The sequence below is a fragment of the Lagopus muta genome, chromosome 16 (assembly GCF_023343835.1).
Source record: "Lagopus muta isolate bLagMut1 chromosome 16, bLagMut1 primary, whole genome shotgun sequence".
NCBI lineage: Eukaryota > Metazoa > Chordata > Aves > Galliformes > Phasianidae > Lagopus > Lagopus muta.
This window is the reverse complement of record NC_064448.1, coordinates 5513600-5538114: the sequence shown is the minus strand read 5'-3', so window position 1 is coordinate 5538114 and position 24515 is coordinate 5513600. Positions and strand designations below refer to the sequence as shown.

Here is a 24515-nt window from a genome sequence, read left to right as displayed (position 1 = left end):
AACAGTAAAAAGCTGTATTTGACAAATTCATCTTCAGTATTTAAAAGTATTTAAAAGTATTAAATTTACTAACTATATATCACGCAATGAAAACACAGAAACACAATTAAACTGTGTCAGCACACCAAGGTTTACCAGTAGGGAAATAAACCAGTTTGTGAAATTTATCACAGAAGAATTAAGGAGCATTCCCTATCACTGTCCCTTTTGCTGAAGACATTTGCAATGCACAGCATTTCAGAAGCTTCAAAGAACAGAAGGTGACATTAATAATCACATTTGTTACCCCCACAAAAAATGAGCCCAGAAAATGTTTCAGAATTAGAGCACTTAAAGTACTGAAACAAGTCCAATCTTCAGTCCAAGGGTTCACATTAAAAAAGTGAAACACAAACACTGATTGTTTGCTTCTGAGTTAAATAGGCTGGAAAACCTCAAGGAAAAATCATTATTTCCACCACTGCAGAGCAACACCGGAAAAGAATTTGGGAAGAAAAGTAGGACCTGATGAATGGGATAAAAAAGTCACTTTTCAACTGGCCTGTAAAGAACAGTGATAAGGGCCAGATTCTGCATGTTAGGATTCTGCAATTAAACAGAGGGGAATAGCCATAGCAGGTGTAGGAAATCCCTAATACACTAATAACTGCTTCAAAGCAGTACAAACAGATTCTGATAACCATCTGCTGTTTAGAAACACTTCTTACTTCCTAAACAAGAATTATCTCCAGGTGAACACCAATGACAGGGAAAAAAGAACCCCACCCAAAACGTGATTCTCAGTGGACCGCTATTATTTCATGAACAGTAAATGTCATAATGGGCACAACTGTGGGAAAGTGTAATTCTGGGGTCAGGAAGGGAATGGAGCTATATTATATAGCTAGATCTACATCAGCATCTCCTGCCTCTACACTTTCTCTACAGAGGGCTCCATACATTATGTACATTGTGCCAACTATTCCCACTCAAAGAAAAAAAAGAGAGGAGAATAACCTAGTTTGAAGACCCTACTGTAACTCATGACATTGAATACCTGCTCTAATTCGTATTTTGCTCCAGAGTCTGAACCAGTGATTACATCCGAGTCTGTCAGTGATGTCTGAAGACAGTCTGAGTTATTCTTAGTGCTTTCTTCCACGCTGCTGCTCTGCAATAACCTTTCAATCTCCCTGTTCAGAATCTCCAACTCATCACACATCACGTAATTTTTAAGTGATAATCCTAAAGGAAGAGGGAAAGTCAGCTTCTTGTTCAACTCTAACGTTAAGCTATGAAAATAAACTATTTCTTAAACACTCAAAAGGAACATATTATTTGAATAATTTATCTAATATATACTAAAGAATTGTCGACCAGAATACTGCCCTCATTCTGCAGTCACACCTTGGTGTATGAAGGGCTGTTTGAGCAACATGCTCTTCTCAATTTCCGTGCTGAGCCACACAACTGATATCACTACCTTGCTCTCCAAGTGCAATCAGCATCTTCTCAGGAGATATTCTGGCTCCCTGAACACAATCTGATTTTCAGTCTGAAGTCATACCCCACTGAGAGGCGTGGCTACAGAGTATACACACAGTTCATAGTTTAATATAACTTTTTTTTAACACAATTTTAAATCAAGAAATTCTATGCAATAATAACATGGGTGAGGTTTTTTGTTTTAAATAAAGACATGATACCATTATTACCTCTATTACCTATTATTCTCTCTATTACACATAATCTTAACAAAATTAAAATTTTAAAATAATTCCAAGGTGGAAGGCTTAAGAATTTAATGTTTAAACTATCCCCTACATTTGGTATGAAAATGCTTGGTTTTCTAATAAAGTATCCTTAAAGTAAGCCTTTAAGGCTACCTACAAATAAAGTTGGACAGGTTATGAATTTCTTTAAAAGGCAATAACTCTTTCCCTTCCACAGATGAAGCAAGCCTAGAACTTCAAGCTTTGTAGACTAAAATGGTAACAAAACAAAACAGTTCCTCATTAAACAATGGATTCAAATGCTTATTCAATTCACAGTTACGGACCATGAAAAACAAAGAGCAATGCTAACATTACTAAGGCTGCTCATTTATGCTGCCTTCCCCCCAGCCACCTCCCCTTGGTGAAAGGATGAAGAATTAGTATCAAAACTGCAAAGACATACAAGAGAACAAGAGCCCTTTTAAGCAGCAACAACAGCTCAGCTGCCACTCAGCACGAGCTCATCACACCTTACCCAGCTGTACTGCCCCAGCTGCCCCTCAGCCAAGATTGCCTTCTCAAACTCTGATCAATGTATTAAGACTGCAAACCACAGTGTGAGCATTCCAGTGAAACAACAGTCACTTGTCTAGAAGTAGAGCAAAAAGCTACACAGAGTATCTTGAAAAATAATATTTGGTCAAGAAAGCATTTACACAGGTTTTTTCATACTCCATCACTTTTCAGGAGAATGCTCTTATATCCCCTGAAAAAGTCAGGCTCTTGAATTCATCCTGGACCTCAGTTTCAGAGGCAGCCAAAGTATCCTAAGCATTAAAACAAGAAATAACTGTCACTAAACAAAACACGCAAAGCCCTAAGCTGAAGTTTTCAGCTGAAGGAAAAAACAGTAAAGCCACTGAAGTCCTTATGGCATTATAGCTTTATCTGATAGAAGTTTACAGTTCCAGTGTGATCAACTACTCTCAAAAAGTGAGGAGAATAGCAGAAGCCAGCACTCCCATTCAGCATCCTTCTCGATGCAGTACTGTATCATTCAGTCTATGAGTATCAGCAACTGATTTAACAAGAGGCAGAAAAGAAATTCCCAAATTCCAAATCCTGCTACTGTGACAGCAGTTGCTCACAAACACACTGCGTACATTAAAACAAAAATGGAAAATCTATGATTTCCTCTTTCTTTTCTGTAAGTCCACTCTCATTCTCACCTTCAGCCAAAACCTCAGAAGCTGCCATTGCTGGAGCCAAACAGATGACAAACGTCACACACAAAAAAGTCAGCTACAAGAAGTTACCTATGGCTGAGAGATGGCAACTGCAGGACAGGCAACCTGAAGATACCTGTAGTTGCAGAAGGGTAATTAAATTAAGCTGTTCTAGATGCCTCAATATAACATCTTAACCCTGAAGATGACAGAACTTCTCAAACAACAGCTATCTTTCCCCATCTTTTTTGTGTTGCTGTTTTTTAGACAAAGATCCATTTAAAAATTAATTATCTCCAATTTACTGGCCCTAAAGAGGTAGTAAGCATTCAATGTGTTCACAGACTGCATAAAGACCTTGTCTTTTTCAGAACTTATCTTAATTGCACAATCAATTTCTTGTCTCAATTAACCGGGAAGATCTCACTTGACAAAAAGAGATTGAAAGACAACTTAGTAATATTACTTTTAACATGAATTAAGAGCAACCAAGAGTTTCTCCTTCATCTGAGGACTTGGGTACAAACAAAAAGCAAAGGCAAAATTCATGGTAAATTCTCCAATTCCAGCTTATGAGCTACCTAATTCCTGAGGAATTCATTAAGAATAATGTTCTTTATCTTCTCATTAGTGCTAGGCCCTGTTAACGGGTTCACTTAGCAAAGTATCCTGCATCTCTTCCTGCATGTTCTTAGATGAGAGCTACTCTTCTACGCTCCAACAATATGCTGTAATCTGTACAAGTTCCCAAACCTACTAAACTACAGGCTATACAAACATCCTGCTAAGTGTTTTAGTCCAAACAATGACATCCAGCTGACATCCAGCTTAATTCTCATCTCTTTATGTGCCTTTAAATCTCCTTACAAAAATGTATTTGGTTTTGAAACACCTCACATACAACAAACCCCACATAAACACAGAAAGCGAGTTAACTGCATACTCAGACACTTTACAGGCTTTAGCACCCCAGGACTTGATTCATTTAGCCCTCTTACTTAACAGTGGGGACTTACTTCTGCTCTAACAGGAATTCACAGGCTTTGGCTGCTTTGCTAAGTCCACTAAGACACCAGTTAATGCTTCAGACACATTATTAATACTCAGTGCTATGACCCAAAGGCAAGTCAGAGATCTGCAATAATCACAAGGATCATCAACGTAAGATTCAGCAACTCTCCAAAAGCTAGAGCTAATAGGAATACAGAAAGGTATTTCATCCACAAAGAAATTTAAAGCATAATAAAAGTCTTACTTTTAACGCTGTATCCAGACAAGAAAACAGTCTTGGCCCCAACTTAAGATACTAGCTTCAACTAGAAGACTTCCAAAAACTCTGAAGTGAATAGGTTAATTATCACATCATATCATGTGATTGTCTGAGAAGTCAAATAAGGACATCATTTCTGACGCAAATGAAAAAACTGCTGGCATAGTTCACTTAATGTCACTCCCAGTTCGATGTTTGATTCCACTGAAAATCTTTTTGTCCCCAACTTGTCAAAGATGACATCGAGGAAAACTTGCACTCTTTCTCCTTCACATTAACAAAATTAATTCTTTGCATCTGAAGCATCACAAAAGCAGCTTGGAGGAATTCAGTAGGGCAAAACTTATTATATACATAGATCAGAAGTTTTATCCAGAAAGCAGAGAAAAGGTAAACTTCACTGACCCCTTAGAACAGCAGGAAATAGGTTCATCACTAGCAATGGAAGAAGCTGCACACACACAGGGCTGCAGTGCAGTTCTCTCCACCTGCTCCTTCAGGAAAGCTGTAAGAGCAGACTACTTCTGTGAGAAGCAACAGATACTGATGGTAAATGTGATGTGTTCCACCACTTCTCTGAGGACTCACTCAGTCCACATCTATCTCAAGGCTGATGGAGTCCCTGACACCTGCAGGTGTATGCCAACACGTACAGATCTGACACAACCCATACACCTATGCTAAGAAAGCTTTGATTGCACAGTGTACCATCTTTTCCCCTATATGTTCAACTAGAATATAGTCTACTTTAATATAAAACGTGCCCACTGATTACTAGTTCTGATACTTCCCTTCTGAAAGAAGGAAATTGCCTTTCCAAGAGTTGTGAAGTGGGAACATTGCAACAGAAGAGACGCAGCAGAGTGAGAAAGGCAGTGACCACAATGCTGAACTCCCCATGTGAGGAAACTGATTTATTTCCCAACTCCACTCCCTGAACAATTGACCATCTCACTATTTGACTGCAACAGATACAGCAGCGCAACAGTGTAAAGGTCAGAAGCCCAGACATTCCTAGTAAACACATTTTATACCAGTAAAAACTCAGCATTTGAAAGCTGATAAAGACACAGTTTGCTTAAGAGCTCTTCACTGCTTATTATTAGATGTAAGAGTATAAAAAGCAATCAAAAATAATGCTGCAAAAATGTACTGCAGTACTAACAGCTCAGAAGTAGAAGTTAACTTCTTCCTATTCCAGAATCAATAAATTATTTCCCTTTTAAAAAATGAACACATTAACATACTCTAATTTCAACAATGCATATTCAGTAATGCACAGCTCAGTAATACAGCCATATTCCTCATAAATATCCCCACACTAATAAAAGGAAGAAGAAACTTAAGCTGCATGAAGCTGTAATATATCTAGGCAAATAACTCTGCACACAACAGCACAAAGCATCAAGATCTACTTTCAAGGTAGCATTTACTACCACAGATGTATTCCAATCCCACGTACAGGACACAATATTTACTGGTCAGAGACGGCAGCAATAACCTCCACAAGTCTCATCCTACATCCACTAAGAGCTCCTGTGCTTCTGCCTCACCTGCCCACCCACCTTTACAAAGACAGGAACAACATTCACAAAGCCCAACTGCAGTAACTGGGAAGTGTTGCATAGCACCCCATCTAAACTCCTAACAAAAGCAATGGAAGAGAACAGACAACTAATGTGAGATTATGCTGATCCAAGACAGAAAGTGATGCACTGCAGGACGGGAAAATTTGTACCCTTGGAAGATCAGTTCCTCCACTTAAGAAAGGTATCAAGAAACAGAACAAAATCCACAAGCAAACGAGACCAATTTGGCAGCTTATGTAAAAAAAATACATTTATTACAAGAACACATACTTTCAAGTGGTGTTCACTCTTGTAATAAAGAAGCTTTCCAAATTAAAACTGCTTCAATCATTATTTTAAGTCCCTCCACAGTGTGTCTACACCATCATCCCTTCCCTCCCATGATGTGTGTCAAGTTACTCACTTACCGTACATGAGTCTAAGAAAGCCATTGCCACAAACAGGACAGCAGTCCTGCACACTGCAGTGAATGTGGCACCTCTGGAGGCAGTGAATTTAATGTGCAAGCACAAAACCATGTTACCACAGACACACAGTGGACTCCAGTCAATGGTAAGACTCCGAAAAGACAACGAGCAGCCGCAGAGTATAATACAGCTACCCAACTAAAACAAGTGGTGTGGGCAGCTCCCTGGCTTATGCAACACAGAATACAGAGACTTAAGTTTATTTGGATGTCTCAGGCTTTAAAATAATCTTCCCATGAAAAACACTGGAAATATCCTACTTCTATAGGACTACACTCAAAATAAATAAATAAATAAATAAATAAAAAGGATGAACCACTCTGTCATGCCCCAGAATGAACACAGCACCAAGTATTGTAAGTTTATTTTCCTGAACAAGTAGCAGAAATACTCTTTCACCAGCACAATCGCACAAGTCAGAAACATTAAGGGGTGCAAGTTCTTAATGAACAGAGCAGTGGTGTATGCTCCTCACACAGAGGTAATGGCACCATTACAACTGTACTTTCACCTGCATGTTGTTTTCACAGGGTGGGGTGGCAGGCATGCACCATTTCAGGGCAATACAGCTCCATCAGTGCAGCTGCACACTGACTCTGAAAGCTCTACCAGCACATCAGTACAGGCCCTCCTATGTAAAGAGGTTTATCTCAGGATGAAGCAAGTTCACACATTCTCTGAATGAACAAAGCTACATCAACAGAGCCCAATGTTATCTGTGTACATGAGTGTCTGCCAGCTGTTAACAGCTGGGAAAAGAATTGTAACCAACAATACCGACAGAATTTTGATAAAAGCCAAACCTCAAGACACTCTGACACACTGCGCACATCTTCCAAAGTGCAAGCCATAATCACTTCAATAAACAAAGCTGATACTTCCGTGTTTCCAATTTAAGGATACAGGAACTAAGAAAAAATATTATAGAGCTGTGACTGGTATTTTCTACCCCACAGCTTCACACAAGGCAGAGACTTTAATGGCTTACTACCAAACTTTTAACTTTCTTACTACTCCTGTAACACCATCTAAAGCTTTTCTTCACACTTTCTGTGCAAGCTACACATCTACTCGACTCTAAACCAAGAGTTTACCCAAAGCAACAAAAATAAATGTGAAGTTTTTGATCAGGTTTACCTCTCAAGTTCTGAGCAGTACAAGCACAAATGACACAGCCAACAGAACATTAGGAACCACTGTAAGCACAATCCCAAGCAGCACACACAGTTCTGCTCTTTTTTTCCCTTTTATATAGAAAGTGGGGGGGAGGAAAGCACTTTCCTGTGGTCAAAAACTTGTATTCCAAGAAAAAAAAAAAGACTCTTTATGGCTTCAAAACCATGAAAAGCCAATTTTGTAAGCCACATGTTTAGTAAACAGAGATATCAACTACAAACTTAGATTGTCACTGCTTATTACTCACTACACAATAATCTTTACCATTCCTTTTCCACCACTTTGAATGGAAATATTTGACAAAAACAAACCTTTTTTTTTTAGACATTCAACTTCTGCTACAAAACCTGACCTCCTCAGCATCACAAAAATGTATTTTCAGCAACCACAAAGGAAACAAAGAGCTTTGGAAAACTGATTCACACCATCTGATATTCCTCCACTAAAGTACCAATGAAACAAGGTCTTTCTTGTGACTTAGGAATACTGGGCTGTTAAGTGAATGGAAACAGTTTAACTCTTCAAGATCCCCTTGCTTGTTTATTTTTAAATATTGTCAAGTTACAGCTTGAATATTTACACTATACTTAAAATCCCCTCTTCTCCTTCTCTAGTTTTATACTAATTCGTAAAGCTGCGCCAGCTTTTTCTCAAACTGGCACTACTACAATACACTAATTATACTTCCTAAAGCATATGCAAAACCCTTAGTTTTACACTAACCTATCTGTATCCTCTGGCATGTCTAATCACAGTTGTCAGCAGAACCAAGTGTACAGAAATAGACTCAGAGCAACTGCAGGATTACAATTTCTGATCCTACCAGCCCAGCTGTTGAAGAAAAATGCTTCGTTTTTACACCTTTTTCCCTTTCTAATATGAAGTAAAAAGTGTGTTAAAATACATCTGAAACCAGTGATCAATTTCATTCTCACACCATCAAAAAGGTGCCATTATATAACATAAAAAACACAAGATCTTCCTTCAGCATACAGTCAAGTACATTAATTACAGTATACTGGTTATGTTACTACACAGTCAACACTTCAAATACCAATTTCAATTAGGGTTGACCACAAGAGCACACTAAATACACATTTAATTTTTGTGTCTTCCCTAGTGGGAATTTTAAGATACTAGTTAACCTTGACGCCTATCAATGCCTCTAAGAGTAACTCTACTGAAACTCATTATTTTATTAACTTATTTCTGAAGTTATATTATAAAATCATGACAGTAATACAACCTTCAAGTGTACTTGACAGTGGAACTAAAATGGTCCTAAGGAGGAGTACTGCGAGCAATGCCTGCATAAACGGGGTAAAATTTACTTCTGCCACTGTCCTGCTAGCTCAAGTACTACAGGAGACATTAGGCAGAAAAAGCTGAGTGTAAAACTAACACAGACAGACATTGGCACTTCTGTCCACAAGAAGCCACCTAGTCTTACTCTTGCTTAGTAGAGTCCTGTCTCCTTCCATTTCTATCAGTTACATTTCATAATCCTCCAGCCTAATCCTTGTAATCCTTCCCCTTCCTCTCTCCACTTAATATTTCTGGCTGAAGTTTCAGGTTGTGCAGACTAAAAGCATGCAGTTAAAACTCTAAAAGACAGAATCTTAAACTGAAATAATATAATCTACTCCCAGAAAAATCTTAGAATTAAGACAACATCTTTCATCAAGTCCATCATACACTGGAAACATACTCTGTTTTGTTTGCTATTTTGTGCTTGTAAGCATTGCTTTTCAAAGTTTGAGGTTTTTGTTCATATTTTCCTGTTGGTTTTGTTTTGTTTTTTAAATTCAAAGAACAATTTAAAAAGCATAAAAAGTATTGTAAGTTGATGCATACAATTCATATAATTTTTTTTTAAATCCATATTTTGTTGTATACTAAGTATACAAATTTGCAGCACGAAAACAATGTTCATCTGCACACCAACAGAAATTAAAACATCCCCTATAAGTCAAACCAAAACATTCGGAAAAAATACTGAAACTCTAGTCTTGAATTCAACTGTTTTCCAATTTGCAAATCTCTGGACTCATGCAAATCAGAGCAGGCTGAAGGCCAACACAAGTCGCTACTCTTCCACCAAAGTTTTGTGCAGTATCTTTCTGCAACCATAAAGGAAAACATCTTCAGGCCCAACTCCCAACAGCTATTTGGAGCATACTTCTGTATTTACTCCTATAGAAAGCTTGAAATGTCAAAGAATGAACATAGAACACAAAGCACAACCCGAATATCTATTACAATTAACAAGTAAATCCTACACTTGCATAGTAACTACATATCGACGTTTTTCATTATTCAGCAATCCAACTGCTTAAATGGCTGCTAAATTTCATTCACAAATGTATCAACAAGACACAGCTGAAGCTATACTTCTAGACATTCCCACTTCAAACAAAAAGCCTTATATAAAATGGTTGTAAGAAGTGGAAAAGTTTCTATAAAATTAAAAGACAGCTGAATATCAACTGCCAAAGAATATAATTAAACAAGGCTGTGATGGTTAAGCACTGAAAAGAACTACTTTTGCAGTCTCAAAAAGATTACCTAGAGTCTAAAATATGAATAATTTTTAAAAAGAATCTTAAGAATGCTACACACAACTTTGCACATTAAATGAATCATTATTTTTTCCCCATCCTGAGGTTCCCAGGAAAAAAGGGAAACAAAACCAGTGCAACAAAACAAGAACATTACACTGTTTTTAAGTACTGAATATACAGAAGAGTGTAATCCATATACATTTTTCAGTTTATTCAAGAGACTGAAGCGTTCTTTCCAAGTTAAAAATGACAAGCTAAGATGATAGGATCTTATTCACCCACTACTAACATGAAGTTACTGCTTGAATAACTGTACGAAACAGAATTTGGTCATATTCAAAGCACAGCTTCATGCAAGGCACATAAACAGCTCTAAAACATCATTACCTCCAAGGGACAGTATTGAAGTACACCAGTGGGGAGGGAGGAAGGCAGACACTACCAGACGCTGACTAGTATAAGCATTCAATACAATATTGGCATTAACTACCTAACGATGCAATCCCTTCACCTTCCTCTGCAAGACACCAGCACATCTTAAAATTCCGTTTTTCTCCTTGGACTCACCACAGAGGAGCCTTCTGTATCACCCAGTGCCAGACCCCGTAACTTCGTGCCAGGATCCACCCCTAACCCCGGCAGCGCTCAGGCGGCATCCGGAGCAGCTGCGCTCAGGGGGCATCCGGAGCAGCAGCGCTCCGCCCGCAACCGGCCGCTTAACGGACCAGCGGCGGAGAAACCCTCGTCCGGTAGCGGGATTCGTCGTACGGGTCCGAAAATGCGGTTTATGTCGGTTGCAGCGTCACAGAGAATCTCGCCGCCGTCAGTTGGAACCGTGACGTCGCTCGGCTCATCGCACGCCTGTCCTCTGCTCGTCTCTCCCCCAAGATGGAGGAGCCCGCCTTCCTGCCCGCTCCGCCCGCGGAGGCCGTCCTCTCCGCCGCGGCCCAACCACGTTAGGAGCTTACGGGGCGGCGGCTCGGGGCTTCCTCCGGGGCCCCCGCAATGTGTCGCCGACCTCCTCTGGAAGCGGGCCAGGCCTCCGACGTGCCCTCGCCCCGCAGCTGTACCGACGGTTCACTGGAAACGGGCCGCGCCGCCCCCTCCCCCCCGTCCCCATCCCCGCCCGCAGCCCTGCGGCCGCCCGGCCCGCACCGCACCGCCCGCCCGCCTCCATTTTCTCGTCGAGCCCCGAGGCCTGAGGTGGCGGCCGTCCCTTTTCCGTCACCCCTCCGCCTCGGCGGCGGCCCGGCTCCCGTTCTCCTCCTCTCGCCGGTACTTCTCCCCCTGCCTCCCTCACTCACCGTGGGGAGTGGGTGCGGGATCTCGCCTCCGCCACCGAAGGTCTCAGCCGCGCCGCGCCGCCATTTCCTTCTCGCAACGGCTCCAGAGAGCTGGGCGGGGCCGCTCCTCCCCCGCTACCATAGAGACGGATATGGCGGCCAACCGCTGCCTAGAACGGTCACCGCGCCTCGCTTTGCGCACGGCTCCCGGAGGACTTCGGCCGATATAAGCTCCTCCCCCAAGCTCAGCAGCGCGCGCGCGCTCCCTCACAGCTGGGCATTGGGCGGGAAACCTGCGGCCCTCCACTGCCTGCCCTGAGCCCTAGCGCGGTGAGCAAAGGTGCTCCCTCATGGCCCCGTCAGCAGAGCTGAAGTGTAGCGAGTCCTAAATACTGTTTTACTCACAGCGACTTGTCTTGCAGAGCAGGATCTATTACAGGATTAACATGGCAGAGAGTTTGCCTACAGCTTGCAGACTCAACTGCTCCATCAGCTATGCTCCACACCTCTGCTTATTCCATTTTTCACCTTAATTCCACCTGATTCGGAAAAATCAAGTAGCAGCTGCTGCATTACTGCCTGCGGATCTGGATGCTGTGGAAGGGCTCACTGCATTAACTGACTTCATGCACAAAGGCTGCTCAGTAAACACCCTTCTGTCCCCAAAAACACCCTTTGAAAATGTCTAGGCTCCTAAGAAACACCAAGAGCCAAACTTTTACAAGCAATTACATTTTATAGAAATCTACATTCAAGAGCACAGTATGAGACTCATGGGAATACAAGCTAAGGATGGTGACATTAAATTTTCCATTAGCTTTTTTTTTTTTCCTAACAACACAGGAAACCTCTCCACCTGTAAAACAGGACTGTATTAATACTTACTCCACACAGGAACACCAAGATGTGAGAAGCAGGTTCCTGTATGAAAGTACAAGACAAGCAGTAGTTTTTGTTGTGCATCTACAGAGCTACAATAAAACAAAGGCACATGGAATGGAAATAAATACCTTTTGATGTAGTAGATCAAGCCCCTCTGTGATTCGTGCCTGAAAAAAGCTAATGATATCATTAATGGTCAACTCTAGCATCCAGTGATGCTCATAATAAGGAATCTATACCAAGGAAAAGGGAATGTGCAAAACAGGGAGGTGCACATCAGTAGTGAACGGGGACCCAGCAGTGAAAGAAGTATTAATCTGCTCTTACACACGTTTGGTAAGAGGCTTGTATCATCTTGATGTGATAATTAACTCAGTCTGCACACCCAGCGAATACCAACTAAAGCACATAATGCTTTCATCCCACAAAACCCCTACATCGTTGTGTTAAAGACTGCCTTCTCACCAAGTCCATTATCTATCCTTGCTAACAAACACCTATGTCACCTTCACTTTACCACTACATTCAGCACTTCAGCTTTTTCTCTGCTTCATTTGATTCCTATCCCTTCCTTCCCCACTGTTTTCCACTTTTAAAGCCTGATTTCCCTTCATTAAGGGAAGTTACTCCTGGCTGGTTTATGTCTTCTCTTGCATAATGTAACTGTAGCTTCTAACAGAAAGGTAATTATAACTTGAGCTGAAAAAAAAAAACCCAAACCTCACAAATCTGCCGAGCAATCCTAGCAAAAAGATTAATGCATATCAATTTGCTTCCCAAACAGTTTAATAAGCACCTTATCCATCTATCCTTAAGTACCGGAAAGCTTATGCAAGGATATTTACCAAGCCCTCAGCACTACTCTCCTTAAAACCTTTTTCCACTGCTTTCCCAGATTTTGTCTACCATTAGGCTGTGAATACATTGAGATTTTCTTCTGCAGCTAATACATATGTGCTTGACTATCCCTGGGGTTTCTCTAACTGTATTTTTATTTATTTGTTAAGAACAAGAAAACAACAACAGGTAAAAACTAGAGACAGAGTTAGCCCAGTAAAAGGGTAAGAATGAAAGCTAATGAGCAAGTTCTCATCCCTACTCCATTGCTTTTTAACATGAATATTGATCACTTCAAGTCAGCAGAGACTAGTATTTGTTGGCTGTGCTCCAGCTTTACCTTTTTTGGTTTACAGGAAAAGGCCTGTGTCCCCAGAGTCCAGCACATCAGCCAGTACAGATACTCCAGGTGTCAAGTTAGCGTTTGATATTACCGTCAAAATGCTGGGGAAAGCATTGGTAAGGAAAGAAAGAACATAGCAAATCACATTGCCCTGAAAATAGGTTACAAATTCATTTTTGTTAACATAAAAGTCTTTAAAAAGGCCTACTCCTGAAAATGTCTGGGGAGAAAGAAAGCCAGCAGTATGTTTTTTTTAACAAAATCAAGGCTACAAAGCAGGAATAGTTACTGGCTCATTTTTTGCATTTCTTCAGCTTAGAGACAAAAAAAGGGACAAACTGCTGCAGTTAGCTGAATATCCCAATCTGTGAAAAAAACAGTGCCATCACTGCACCGTCTAGCATGCTGCCAACTAGCAGCTCATGCATTTTCGGTTTACTTACTCAGTATATTATTCTACTGTTTAAAAAGCAATTACGAGCTAATCTTTGCTTTTCACCTGTAAACAGCAGCTCTCACGTGTCTCCTCTTTACCCAGGGTGTGCTTCCCTCAATACTGAGCTCAGGAAACCCTTCAAAAGGGGGGTACTCTTCTACTCCTTCTGTTTTTATGGAAGTCTCCTGAGAAACTCCACCTTTTGGGGGAGGAGCTGACAAGAACCAGGAACAAGAATCTGAAGGAAAGGTTCACAAGGTGGCTGATTCAGATGTGTAAGAAATAGAATGGGAACGTTTTGTCTTTCCCCAAGTATCAAATTTGTTGAGAGGGTTGGGTGTTGTTTTGATTTGTTTCTTTTTTGTGTTTGACTGATTGCTTTGATTTAAACTGGTGAAAAGCTCTTTCCAAACAGGATGAATACTTGCTGTGCTATAGCTTTCTGTCCTGTAGATAACAACTAATGGTGTATATTAGTTTATATTTGAAGTTCTCTATCCAAAGCTTTCTATTGTTTATAAACGATGAGAGATTTTTTGAGAATTAAAAAAAAGAAATTAAACTATAGAGAGTATCAATTTCAATGTAGGAACAATTGTAATGGGAAAAAAAAAATTGGAAACTGCATCTTGTGGTGCAATTACCAAAAACAAAAACAAAAACACAAAAAAAACAGGAGTGAAAAATGAGTAATTGTATCCATATTCCCTCTCAGTATAAGAGAAATTATATGTTCCCTATTACTATCATTTGCCATATTTCATATGCAAATGTATCTCTTAAGCCCTGCTCTCTTATTTAAATACACAAATACAACTGTTTAATTGTCTTTGTGCCTTGATTCATAAACCTTATTGGATCTAGTTGCAGCAAGTTTATTAATTCTCTGGAGCCAATATAGATTTTTTTACAGATTGTAGATCCGAGTCCTCAGCCACTACATTTAGGAGTCTAGCGTGGCAATTGAAGAAGGTCTGCAGTCTGCAAGTTGGCTGTCCCAGAGTAGGCTGGCACTGTTGCCTGAAGCACTAAAATACCAAGGAGGAACAGGAGACAGCGGGCCCTGCAGCTGGGACAGGCGGCATGATGGAGTCAGCAAAGGCCCTGCCTGACAGGTGAGACCCAAAGAAGGGAGATGAGGAACAGATGAGAAGTGCTCCCCAGCCCCAATTCATGCAGCCTCGCTGCCTCCAGCGCCGCTCGCCCTGGTGGCAGGGTGGCCATCTTGCGGCCTGCCCTCGACCGCTCTAACTCTATGGTACTCCCGGCGGGACCAGCTTCAATCTAGCGGTACTGAGGCGCCTCAGGTCTTCTCTATGGTACCAGCGCCCCACTGGATGTGTGTGTGTACATACGTGGTGTACACTCTGTCCCGCGGCCCATCTCTATGGTTGCGTTTTCTCGCTTCTCTCCGGGCGCCGATTGGCTGAGAGAGCAGTTCTCGCGAGATCCGCGCGCCAGAGGCCTGGCAGAGGCGGCGGTGGAGTCCGCGTTCGTGCGTTGAAGCCGGTATCGTAGCGCGCTCGGTAAGATGGCGCCAGCGAAGCCTCTCCTTTTCCGGGGGGACGGGGGCTGCCGCGGCCCTCGCCTCGCCTCGGCGGCTCGGTCCCTTGCCGATCGCTGCGGACGGCGGGGAGGCACCGGGCCTGTGGCGAGCGGAGCCGTGCGCTTGGGTGGCCTGGGCCCGCGGAGGGCCGGCTCGGTGGCTGCGCCTCGGAGGGCCTGAGCCGAGCGGCGCGTTGTAAAGCGGGGGAAGGTCAGGGTCCCTCAGCGGGACTCGGGCCGCAGCAGTTCGTGGGGAGACGCCGCGTTCTTGGGAGCGCGGGCCGGGAGCGCTCGGTCCTTGGGGTGGCTCCGGGCTCGTCCTGTGCCCCGCTGCCTGGCGCTGTTGGGGTCCGTGCGACTTTGGTCGCAGAGAGCTGGGGGAGAGAAGGAGCCGTTCTGATGGGAAGGGGCGGGAGGCGGTGCGCTGCCGCTCGGGGCGGTGGTGCCTGTTGCTGTTGTTGCCGCCCCTCCTCTCCCTTCCGCTGCCCCTGTCAGAAGTGGACAAACACCGGCTTCGGTTTTAGCGGCGCGCACTGTTTCCAAATCTGAGAGAAAACACTAGGAAATAATTTAGTAGCGATGGTAGGAGCGCTTCTGGGACGGTCACACAAAGCCGTCTGGTTGTGCACTGGAGTACTCACTGCTTTTTGTGGCTGTATGACAAACACTACTGTCCAGTCAGCGTTCTTGTTTTTAACAAACTTTAAAACAAATGTTGTTTATATAGATTTTGCTTTGGAAATTTGTTACAGGTTTTCTGGTTAGCAGTAAAACTTTGATTCATTTGTTTTACTTTGTGATGCTGTGGGTCCTGTATAACTTTCAGACAAGATTTTATTTGGACTGGATTTAACGACATGATAATGGTATTTGAATTTTGTATTTTGATGATGGATGAAAGCAGCTGTAGAAACTGGCTGAAAGTGCAGGAAGGAGGAAAAGAAAATGTAAAATAATGCCTGCAGATAAAAGTGTCTTTTGGAATATTTATGAGATCTCATTAGAAAGTTACAGAGATAGCAGGAGCATGCTTACACACATTAAACTTGCTTTTAACTGAATTGTGTTAAATGAAATGCTTTTCTCTCTTTGTAGTAAGAGACCAGGATGAGTTATGCAGAAAAACCTGATGAAATCACAAAAGATGAATGGATGGAAAAACTTAATAACTTGCATATTCAGAGAGCAGACATGAACCGCCTTATCATGAACTACCTTGTTACAGGTAATGCTAGGAGGCTTTTATTGTATTTTGTTGGGGCATACCACTTTGGTTAGAAGATGGTACTATAAAGAGTAAAATTAAGGACTTTAAGGATTTGGTGATTGCTTTTGACTTTTAGCAATGTACAGATGCTCTTGTATTCTCTTAAGTGGACACAGAACCAATTAGATTAAAACAGAGACCTAGATATATCGAAATAGAAATTACTCTGACCTTAATTCTTATGCTAAAAGATATAGAAGAAAGTAATTTTGGATTGCTGTAAACAGAAATAACCTGCTTCTCTATGATATCCTTTTTTTTGTGCTGTTACAACAGAATTCAAGATATGTAGCTGTTTTTAAGTAGCACTCATAAAGCTTCACAGAGCGTTTATCAGAAGCAAGTTTTAACTGTCTGGAAAGGTAGACTCTGAAAGGATATTGTTGTCAAAACAGTTGAAGACCAAAATTATTAAGCCCTTCAGCATATGGCCTAACTTACAGCAATCAAAAACCCTTGGGAATTGTCCCTAGCAATTACGATGCATACCATCACAGTAAGCTATACTAGGGTGGAGGCATTTATATTTGATCTACACCCCTGTTTACATTGGTGTGCAACTGGATCTCCTGAGATGAGAGAAGAGCATCTTAGTGGCTTAATAAAGTAAGCTAAATCATTTCTGCATGTATAGAAATAAAACTTAAGATTCAGAGTGGCCGTTAAAAACTTTTAGCAACACTGTATTTGTTTTAGAAAAGCAAGGTTTGTTTTCTTTTCCTGTTTGTTCTCTGTAAAACTATAAAGACACGATTGGGGACTGGAGGGACAATCAAAATCGTGTAAATTATTCAAATATGAGCCATTTTTGGAAAAAAAAAAAGCAACAGTGCTTTATTAAACATAGAAAGTTACATGATGCTTGCATCCTTAGAGAGTGAGGGCACTTGAGTTACAAATGAACTAAGCACATACTGCTAAGTGCCTGTTGGATCAGATGCTTACATAAATAAGAATTTTTCAGAAGTTTAGAATTCAGTTTTTAGAGTTAATCTTTGAATCACAAAAATATGCCAGCAATGCTCACATCTTTTCAGTGAAACTGATTATTTTAAGGCGTTTTGTAAAACTGACTTGTAGGTAAAACGTTTTTATTTCAGAGGGCTTTAAAGAAGCAGCGGAGAAATTTCGAATGGAGTCTGGAATTGAACCCAGTGTTGATTTAGAGACTCTTGATGAAAGAATAAAAATCAGAGAAATGATACTGAAAGGACAGATTCAAGAAGCCATTTCATTAATAAACAGCCTCCATCCAGAACTGTTAGATACAAACAGATATCTTTACTTTCATTTGCAGGTAAGAACAAGTGGAAATTCTTATTTTTGTTTCAGAAGTTGTTAAGAAACTCTGGAAGAAGTGTGGGCTTAAGGGTATTGCAAGGGATTTGTGGCTGAACGTGGCTGCAGTTTGAAATGTTTGGTTTTGATATCATTTTATAGCAATGGGAAAATCTGTGGCATGTTGCAACAGCTGTCAGATACAATTAATTAGTAACTTGGAAACTTTTAACAGAGGGAATGATCTGTGATTTACCAACTCGTAATTTGGGTTTCTAGTAGCTCTTTTAATGAGCTTATAACATGTTTTTCTTATAACATGTTTTCAAAACATGTTATAAGAAAACATCAGCCTGCCTTTTCTAGTAAATCTTGTTGGCAAGTTTGTTACTTCTTGTCTCAGATATTTAGAATTGACCTTAAACTTCCATAGCATGGATTAGTGTTTGTCTCAAATTACATACTAGCGACTGAAAATCGTGGTCTTGAAATACTGAAAATTTGCTAACTTGAGCTAACATTGCTGTGTTTTTCTTGATGCAGCAGCAGCATTTGATTGAACTGATTCGGCAGCGTGAGACAGAAGCAGCTCTGGAGTTTGCTCAGACCCAATTAGCAGAGCAAGGTGAGGAGAGCCGGGAGTGCCTGACGGAAATGGAGCGCACGCTGGCTTTGCTCGCCTTCGATAATCCTGAAGAATCACCATTTGGAGACTTGCTTAACATGATGCAGCGACAGAAGGTAGGATTTGCTCACAAGGAAGTTGGTGTATTTTGTTCGTATGTGGTGAAAACAACGCTGAGATTTTGATGCAAATGTGTATAGCATCATGCAGAAGAGCAGAAATATTTCTTACGCAGCATTCAAAACACTGATGTTACCATAATCAGCTGTTTGATTTTCTTCATTTCTCTAGGCTGTTGGTATGTGGAGCTTTGCCCTTGCTTCATTCTGAGAGATAACAAGCTGTGTTGATGTTACCCGTGTCTGTGTGACATTACAAGTGTTAATCGTAGGAAAACTATCACTAAACTCCAGTATTTCTTTTCCAGGTATGGAGTGAGGTTAATCAAGCTGTTCTAGACTATGAAAATCGTGAATCAACACCCAAGTTGGCAAAATTACTGAAACTACTACTGTGGGCTCAGAATGAGCTAGACCAGAAGAAAGTGAAATACCCCAAAATGACAGACCTCAGCAAGGGGACAATTGAAGAACCCAAGTAAAATGTGTGCAGATGGACATCAAACAATCATAGTACTGCACAGTATACATTTATATCAGTCTGTGACTGAAATATTTTTACTACAGTACAGCACTCAATTCAGATTTTTCAATGAACATCTAATTTGAAGGGAGAAAAGTCCCTTTTGAATGCTGCAAAAACTGCATTGAAAGGCGCTGTATCTCTTTGGAAGTCTGACTTAGGCTATGCACTATAATACATTTTTAAAAAACAACCCATTAAACAGGACAGGAAAAAAATCACGTTTTTAAAAGTACAGAACTCAAGCTTTCTAATTGGCTACTGATGCTTAGTTGAGTGGTCAGTGAGTTAATATGAGTTACATTGGCAATTATTCAGTTAAGTTTAACTGTCTCCTGTTTGAAATGTGTATATAGAACAGTGAATATTTTCTACCTTTAAGTTATAGCAAGATATACATTCCCCTTAAGAGTAACTGGTCTTGTTTTCATCTATAAACTTTGCAGTAAGGTCAACCTTTTGCCTAGGAAATAGTGTACAAACTTGTAAATCTTAATTTAAGAACTTTTTTTTCCTTGTTTCTGACTTTTTGGTGCTTTATATGGTGAGAGCTATGTTCATAATGGATCAGTGACCCAGCTTTTTTCATGAGAAGTATTGTTGCAAATAAGTTTTTTTCTTAGTTTTCACAAATGACCAAAATGGCCCTCAGAGGCGTTTGAGAGTTTTTCTTCAAGGGGACCTTTCCCCTCCATATTGAGTTTGCAGCTGCAGACACTGCAGTGATTGCAGCAGGCTCGTAGAGCTTGGAGGGCCACTGGATTTTTGTAAGCTGAAAGACATACTTGTGTTAGGAAATGAAGTGGGGGGAGAGATACTTACGGAAGCCTCTGATGCATCTTCTTGTGCAGGATCTGCCTTTACTCTTGTCGAATAAGAATCGTAGTTCTAGAGCTACTTGGGCTGTTTTTATGCCTTGAGCTGAGCAGAGCAGGGCTGTCTTTCAAGACTGAAATGTCAGGTTTTGTTTGATTCTTTCCATACCTTTCTGAAGAGATGCAATTCATCTTCACCCGTATCGCTTTGTTTACTGACTGCCCTCACTCCAGTTAGGATTCTAGTTTTAATGTTTTACGTGTGAAGTCCAGACTTTCAAGTCAACAAATTGTAATCTTGTGGGTATGGGATGTTCAGGTCAACTTAATTTTGCAGCACTGTTCACTGGTGTACATCCAGTGGTAGGAAGCACTAATCTTGCCAAATCAATCTGTAGGTTTTTTAGGTCTGTACATCAAGTTATTAACGATTTGTTGAACGAAGACCGACCTGGTGGGTGAAGTAGCTGAACATCACGATGCACTGGCAGTCGTCACACCAGTCCCATACTGTACATAATCTAGTCTTGTATGGTAGATATTACCCTGTAGAATGAAACTTAGTTTTCACTTAATTTTACTGGAATACTTACGCATTAAACTGTATAAAGCTTTGCAGATACACCTGACTTATGGAAACTAAAAAAAAAAACAAAAAAAAAAACAAAAAAAAACCTGTTACTGGTTGCATTACTGTGAACACTGTTTACTTGTGTAGCTGTTTTTTTGTGAGGGGAATCCATTGTTTGTTAAGCAGCTATTAGAGATGCAGAGTACTAAGTTTAAGCTAGGTGATGGATATAACAAAATGAGTTGTTCTCATTTATTACTGATAGTTTTGTTCTGCACTTTTAAGGCATTTTGTGGCATGGAGGTCTCGAAGTTTATACGTAACAAGCAAGCTGTCAGTTGCCCCCAGTTACAGCGGTGGTCTGGCTTTCCTTCTCCCAGACTGGTTATTTTAACACCAACATTTTAACAGTTGTGTTTTTTCCTTTTCTTTTCTTTCCCATTCGGTTGATGTCTGAAAACCATGTACAACTTTGAGTTTGTCAGAAACTGTGTGGTTAATGTCACTTTGTTTAATAACAAACTGCAGAAACAAAACTGGAATAGCTCTATTTTCTTCATATGTAACTGATCAGCTTTTCCTCTGTTCTGATGCTTACCTACTAAATCTAAAGCTTCTCCCAGATGAAGTGGAAAGCAGTGCGGTTCTGTGGCATGACTAGCATTTTTCTCCATGAGAAATGCAGTATTGCAGTCCTGGTTGAGAAGTTCACTGTACTTCTGGAACGCTACGTTAATTTCACATAGCATTTGGGCAAAGAGTGAGCATAGATTACTTGAATTTTCACTAGCTTGTTGTTTTTTTTCCATTTAAAAAAAAATGTTTTTTAAGGGGTTTAATATAAAGTTAGTCTAGAACTATTTCACTTTGTTTTTATGAACATGCCACATTGATAAGCAGCTTTAATCTGTAAAGTTTTTTGGTAACTGCAAGAAAATATTCGAAAGCTATGCATTTTAGAGAAAGCATAAAGGTAGTCATAATGGTACTTCTAAGGATCTTTATATTAGTGTATATAAAATAGTTTGCATATACAAATATAATATATAATCTGTTTGAAATATTCTTGGATGGTAGGGGCTGTGAAACATAATTTATGGAAATATTGTACACAGTAAACAGACCTCTGTCAGTACACGAATGGACTTTTGTCATATGCATGAGAAATGTCTTATTTGGTGACTACTAATGAATGGGATTTTGTTAACCCATTTTTGTTAGATAACCACTTTAACAAATACTATTAAATGCCACTTTGAACAGTTTGCTTTAGCGTTAAAATACATATATATATTTTTTCCCCCCACTTAATTTAGAATACTCTGAGAATAACTTTTGTATGAAGATTTGTTCCAAACTCAACGGTGGCAAACAAATGTGCTGCACTGCATGCATTCTTCCCTCAGCCTTTCTCTTGCTGAAAGCAAGTAAGATTATTTTCTTTTCAGCACTGCTATGAACAGGAAGAAGTCAAGTTGTAAAATGTCTTGGCTCTGCCAAAAGACTTGATATGAAACATGCTTTGATTGGGCTACGAATCTCATTCCTTCTCCAAAATTGTCTCCTTAATGGCTATCTCTTGGCTGTTACCATGTTTCTTTTCTGCCTGTCCAATCTGAGCTACACTGGTTGCTTCTGTTGAGTCGTTTGTGAAGGGTTAGGGATGGTGGGTTTCCATGAAGATGAAATACTGGCAGTACTTTGAGAAAATGTTACTGAACTGCTCAATTTATATAGCTGGAAAACCAGAGGCTGCTGAAACCAGAAACTAACAGCAGAATTTTAAGTAAAGCATTTCCTCTCAAGACCTTTAAAGAGGAGAACACAGCTTGAAACTGGGACAAGTACCTCTCATCTTGAGATGATTTCATTGAAACACTTTCTGCTCCTTCCACCTGCATTAAAAGAAACACTGAAATGAACGTGGAGAGCACTTATGTAGCATTAAAAATGTGTGAAGTTACCTGGACGTAGTTCTGTCTCCTTTCCACTCCTTGTATGTATAGGTGAAGCCATTACATTCTTCCAGGATGATTTCATTGGTTTTAATTTACAATGTTTATGCTTTGGATGCTTGAGTCTAAGCTTAAAAGCACTGCTTTAAAAACACAAAAACCAACACTGTCACACTCACCCAGATGAGTGGTGCTCAACTTATTTCAAACCATTTTCTGTCCAAGTTCATTCTGAAGCTTTATTCAATTGAGTTGGAGCGTGATCCCTGTGTGTCTGACCTTCATGGACCTCCTGTTAGCAGCAGCTGAAAGCACCCTTCAGGTAATCACCTGAATATCAGCGGAGAAGGAGTCATGTTTTGCTCTAGGCCTGTCTTCAGCACTAGAGCAATGTGTGGTGGCTTCTGAGCCACTGCACATCCCTCTTCCACATAGAAACATTGTGACTGGTGAGCATTAGTTCCTGCCATCAAGTTCTTAGTGAAAATGGCCCAGAAAACTTCTTGAGCAGTGTTGTCTCCTGCAAACTGCAATTGGATTTTCCCTTCAGGAGCTGGCAGTTGCCTTTTATGGAACATGTGAACCTATTACTCTTTCTCATATACTCCAAAAAATGCAGAATTGGGACATAATTTGTGCTGAACTTCCTAAAGTACTCAAATGATGCAACCATCGTGTGGATGAAATTCAGTGCTGGTGTATGTCAGCTCAAATATTATCCCAGTAATCTTTTGTTTGGTTTAATCTTTTGGCAGATTAAACTGAACACAGGGAAAACAAGAGGGGATTGTGTTCTCAATTGATTTTTGAAGTCAGTGCTGACTTGTTTCTGTTTGCCATGTAATCACCTTGATGGGATGTTTGCCTCCAGAAAGTAATGCAGCAATGAAGAGAATGCTATCAATGTTCTCACTTTTTTAATGGATGTTCCAAGTTTGCTGTTAATTTTATATTCAAACATATATATTTTATAACTGCAGCTATTTCTCAAGGTAAAATCAGCTCCCTACTGTAGAAGCAAGTTAGTCAAAGTGTCTGTGAGCAGTAAGGAGGAAGTGTAAGAGTATTTACTTCAGTAAATATCCAACACTGCAGTGTCGGATGCATCCTACAACAGAACTGAAACTTCACATAGCAGTGTCTCAAATGAGTGTAAGTGGGTTTTCTCTATCTGTGATTGCATATCCAAGCCCTCAGCTCTTCTGTGCTCTCCTGGGCTCATGAGATAATTTCACTTCTGTACTCATACTTAACTCTAAACACACACACTATTAATATCCATACACATCTCTCAGACTGAAGGATGTTTGATTTTTGGCTGCATTTTCTCATGCCTTGGCTCCCCCTTCTGGAAACAGTCACAGCAGCAGAGTGAGTAAAAACACCTTTGCATGGTTTCCAGTTATGTATCCAAATAACTGAAAGAAAGCCGACAACACGACGAAGGCTGAGCCCTGTGGTTACTCTGCATAGTTCCCCTCGGTTTGCGCTCACACCAAAGCTTGTTGGTGTTGTTTCCTTTCCCTGTGGGTAGGCAGGTGACTGCATGTGATTAAGCCATGGGTGTTTTGGGGGAGACCTCCTTCCTCAAAACTCAGAGGCAATGAACATGGCATGATTGTGTGTCTTTTGCTGGAGCCCTCCTATTTCAGGTCTGGAGCTGTCTGTGCGTGAAGAACCTTTTGCTACTTCACTCTCTAGAGTTCAGTTCAATATTGCCCCTCTTGATTTAAGCTAACTGCTCTTCAGGGACTTGAAAAGTATTCTTTCTGGGAGAAGAATGGGTAAGTTAGCTTAAGAGCTAAGTTTTGTTTTTACTGAGTGGTCACAGACCCCTGATTTTCCTGGTTGTAGGCAGGCTTTACTGGCTGTGCTCATCATTGTGCTTTTTGGTGCAGCCAGGAGCTTCAGCACCTTCCCCAAGGGCTGTGTGCCACCTGGCCAGGCTGAGTTGTGCCATACCCACATCCAAGCTGCTGCTGGTTGTACAGTCACCTCAGTGATGTCCTAACAGCTGCTCATTCATATTCCTGAGGTGACTCATCGGTCCTCT

At 40.8% G+C, this 24515-nt stretch overlaps 2 protein-coding genes across 9 annotated transcripts in view; one reads left to right on the top strand and one right to left on the bottom strand.

The window, feature by feature from the left end:
- Positions 1-14471, bottom strand: part of DIDO1 (death inducer-obliterator 1) — a 49716-nt gene extending 35245 nt beyond the window's left edge. For 2 of the 7 annotated variants that reach the window (XM_048962511.1, XM_048962515.1), the window contains exons 1-5: positions 13828-14471; positions 13326-13429; positions 12277-12325; positions 12152-12187; positions 1037-1224 (exon numbers count right to left, since the gene is read on the bottom strand). In XM_048962511.1, the coding sequence (XP_048818468.1) occupies positions 1037-1201 (165 nt within the window). In that variant the 5' untranslated portion in view covers positions 1202-1224; positions 12152-12187; positions 12277-12325; positions 13326-13429; positions 13828-14471. Of the gene's footprint in view, positions 1-1036; positions 7550-11287; positions 11421-12151; positions 12188-12276; positions 12326-13325; positions 13430-13827 lie in introns of those variants that run through there. The other 5 variants (XM_048962512.1, XM_048962513.1, XM_048962516.1 and 2 more) reach the window with 5 other exon arrangements.
- A 288-nt stretch (positions 14472-14759) lies between these two features.
- Positions 14760-21772, top strand: GID8 (GID complex subunit 8 homolog). 2 transcript variants are annotated; one of them, XM_048962520.1, is made up of 5 exons: positions 14760-14879; positions 16405-16534; positions 17677-17873; positions 18398-18595; positions 18907-21772. In XM_048962520.1, the coding sequence occupies exons 2-5, from the start codon at positions 16417-16419 to the stop codon at positions 19078-19080; spliced, it is 687 nt and encodes a 228-aa protein (XP_048818477.1). In that variant the 5' UTR covers positions 14760-14879; positions 16405-16416; the 3' UTR covers positions 19081-21772. The 2 variants fall into 2 exon arrangements, with proteins under 2 accessions (XP_048818477.1, XP_048818476.1); XM_048962519.1 differs by lacking the exon at positions 14760-14879 and adding an exon at positions 15170-15290.
- The last annotated feature ends 2743 nt before the right edge of the window (positions 21773-24515 follow it).

Coding starts and splice junctions, on each gene's coding strand:
- GID8 (XM_048962520.1), top strand. CDS start 16,417: ATGAGTTATGCAGAAAAACCTGATGAAATCACAAAAGATGAATGGATG. Junction 16,535..17,676: donor CATGAACTACCTTGTTACAG/GTAATGCTAGGA, acceptor TTTTTATTTCAG/AGGGCTTTAAAGAAGCAGCG. Junction 17,874..18,397: donor ATCTTTACTTTCATTTGCAG/GTAAGAACAAGT, acceptor TTCTTGATGCAG/CAGCAGCATTTGATTGAACT.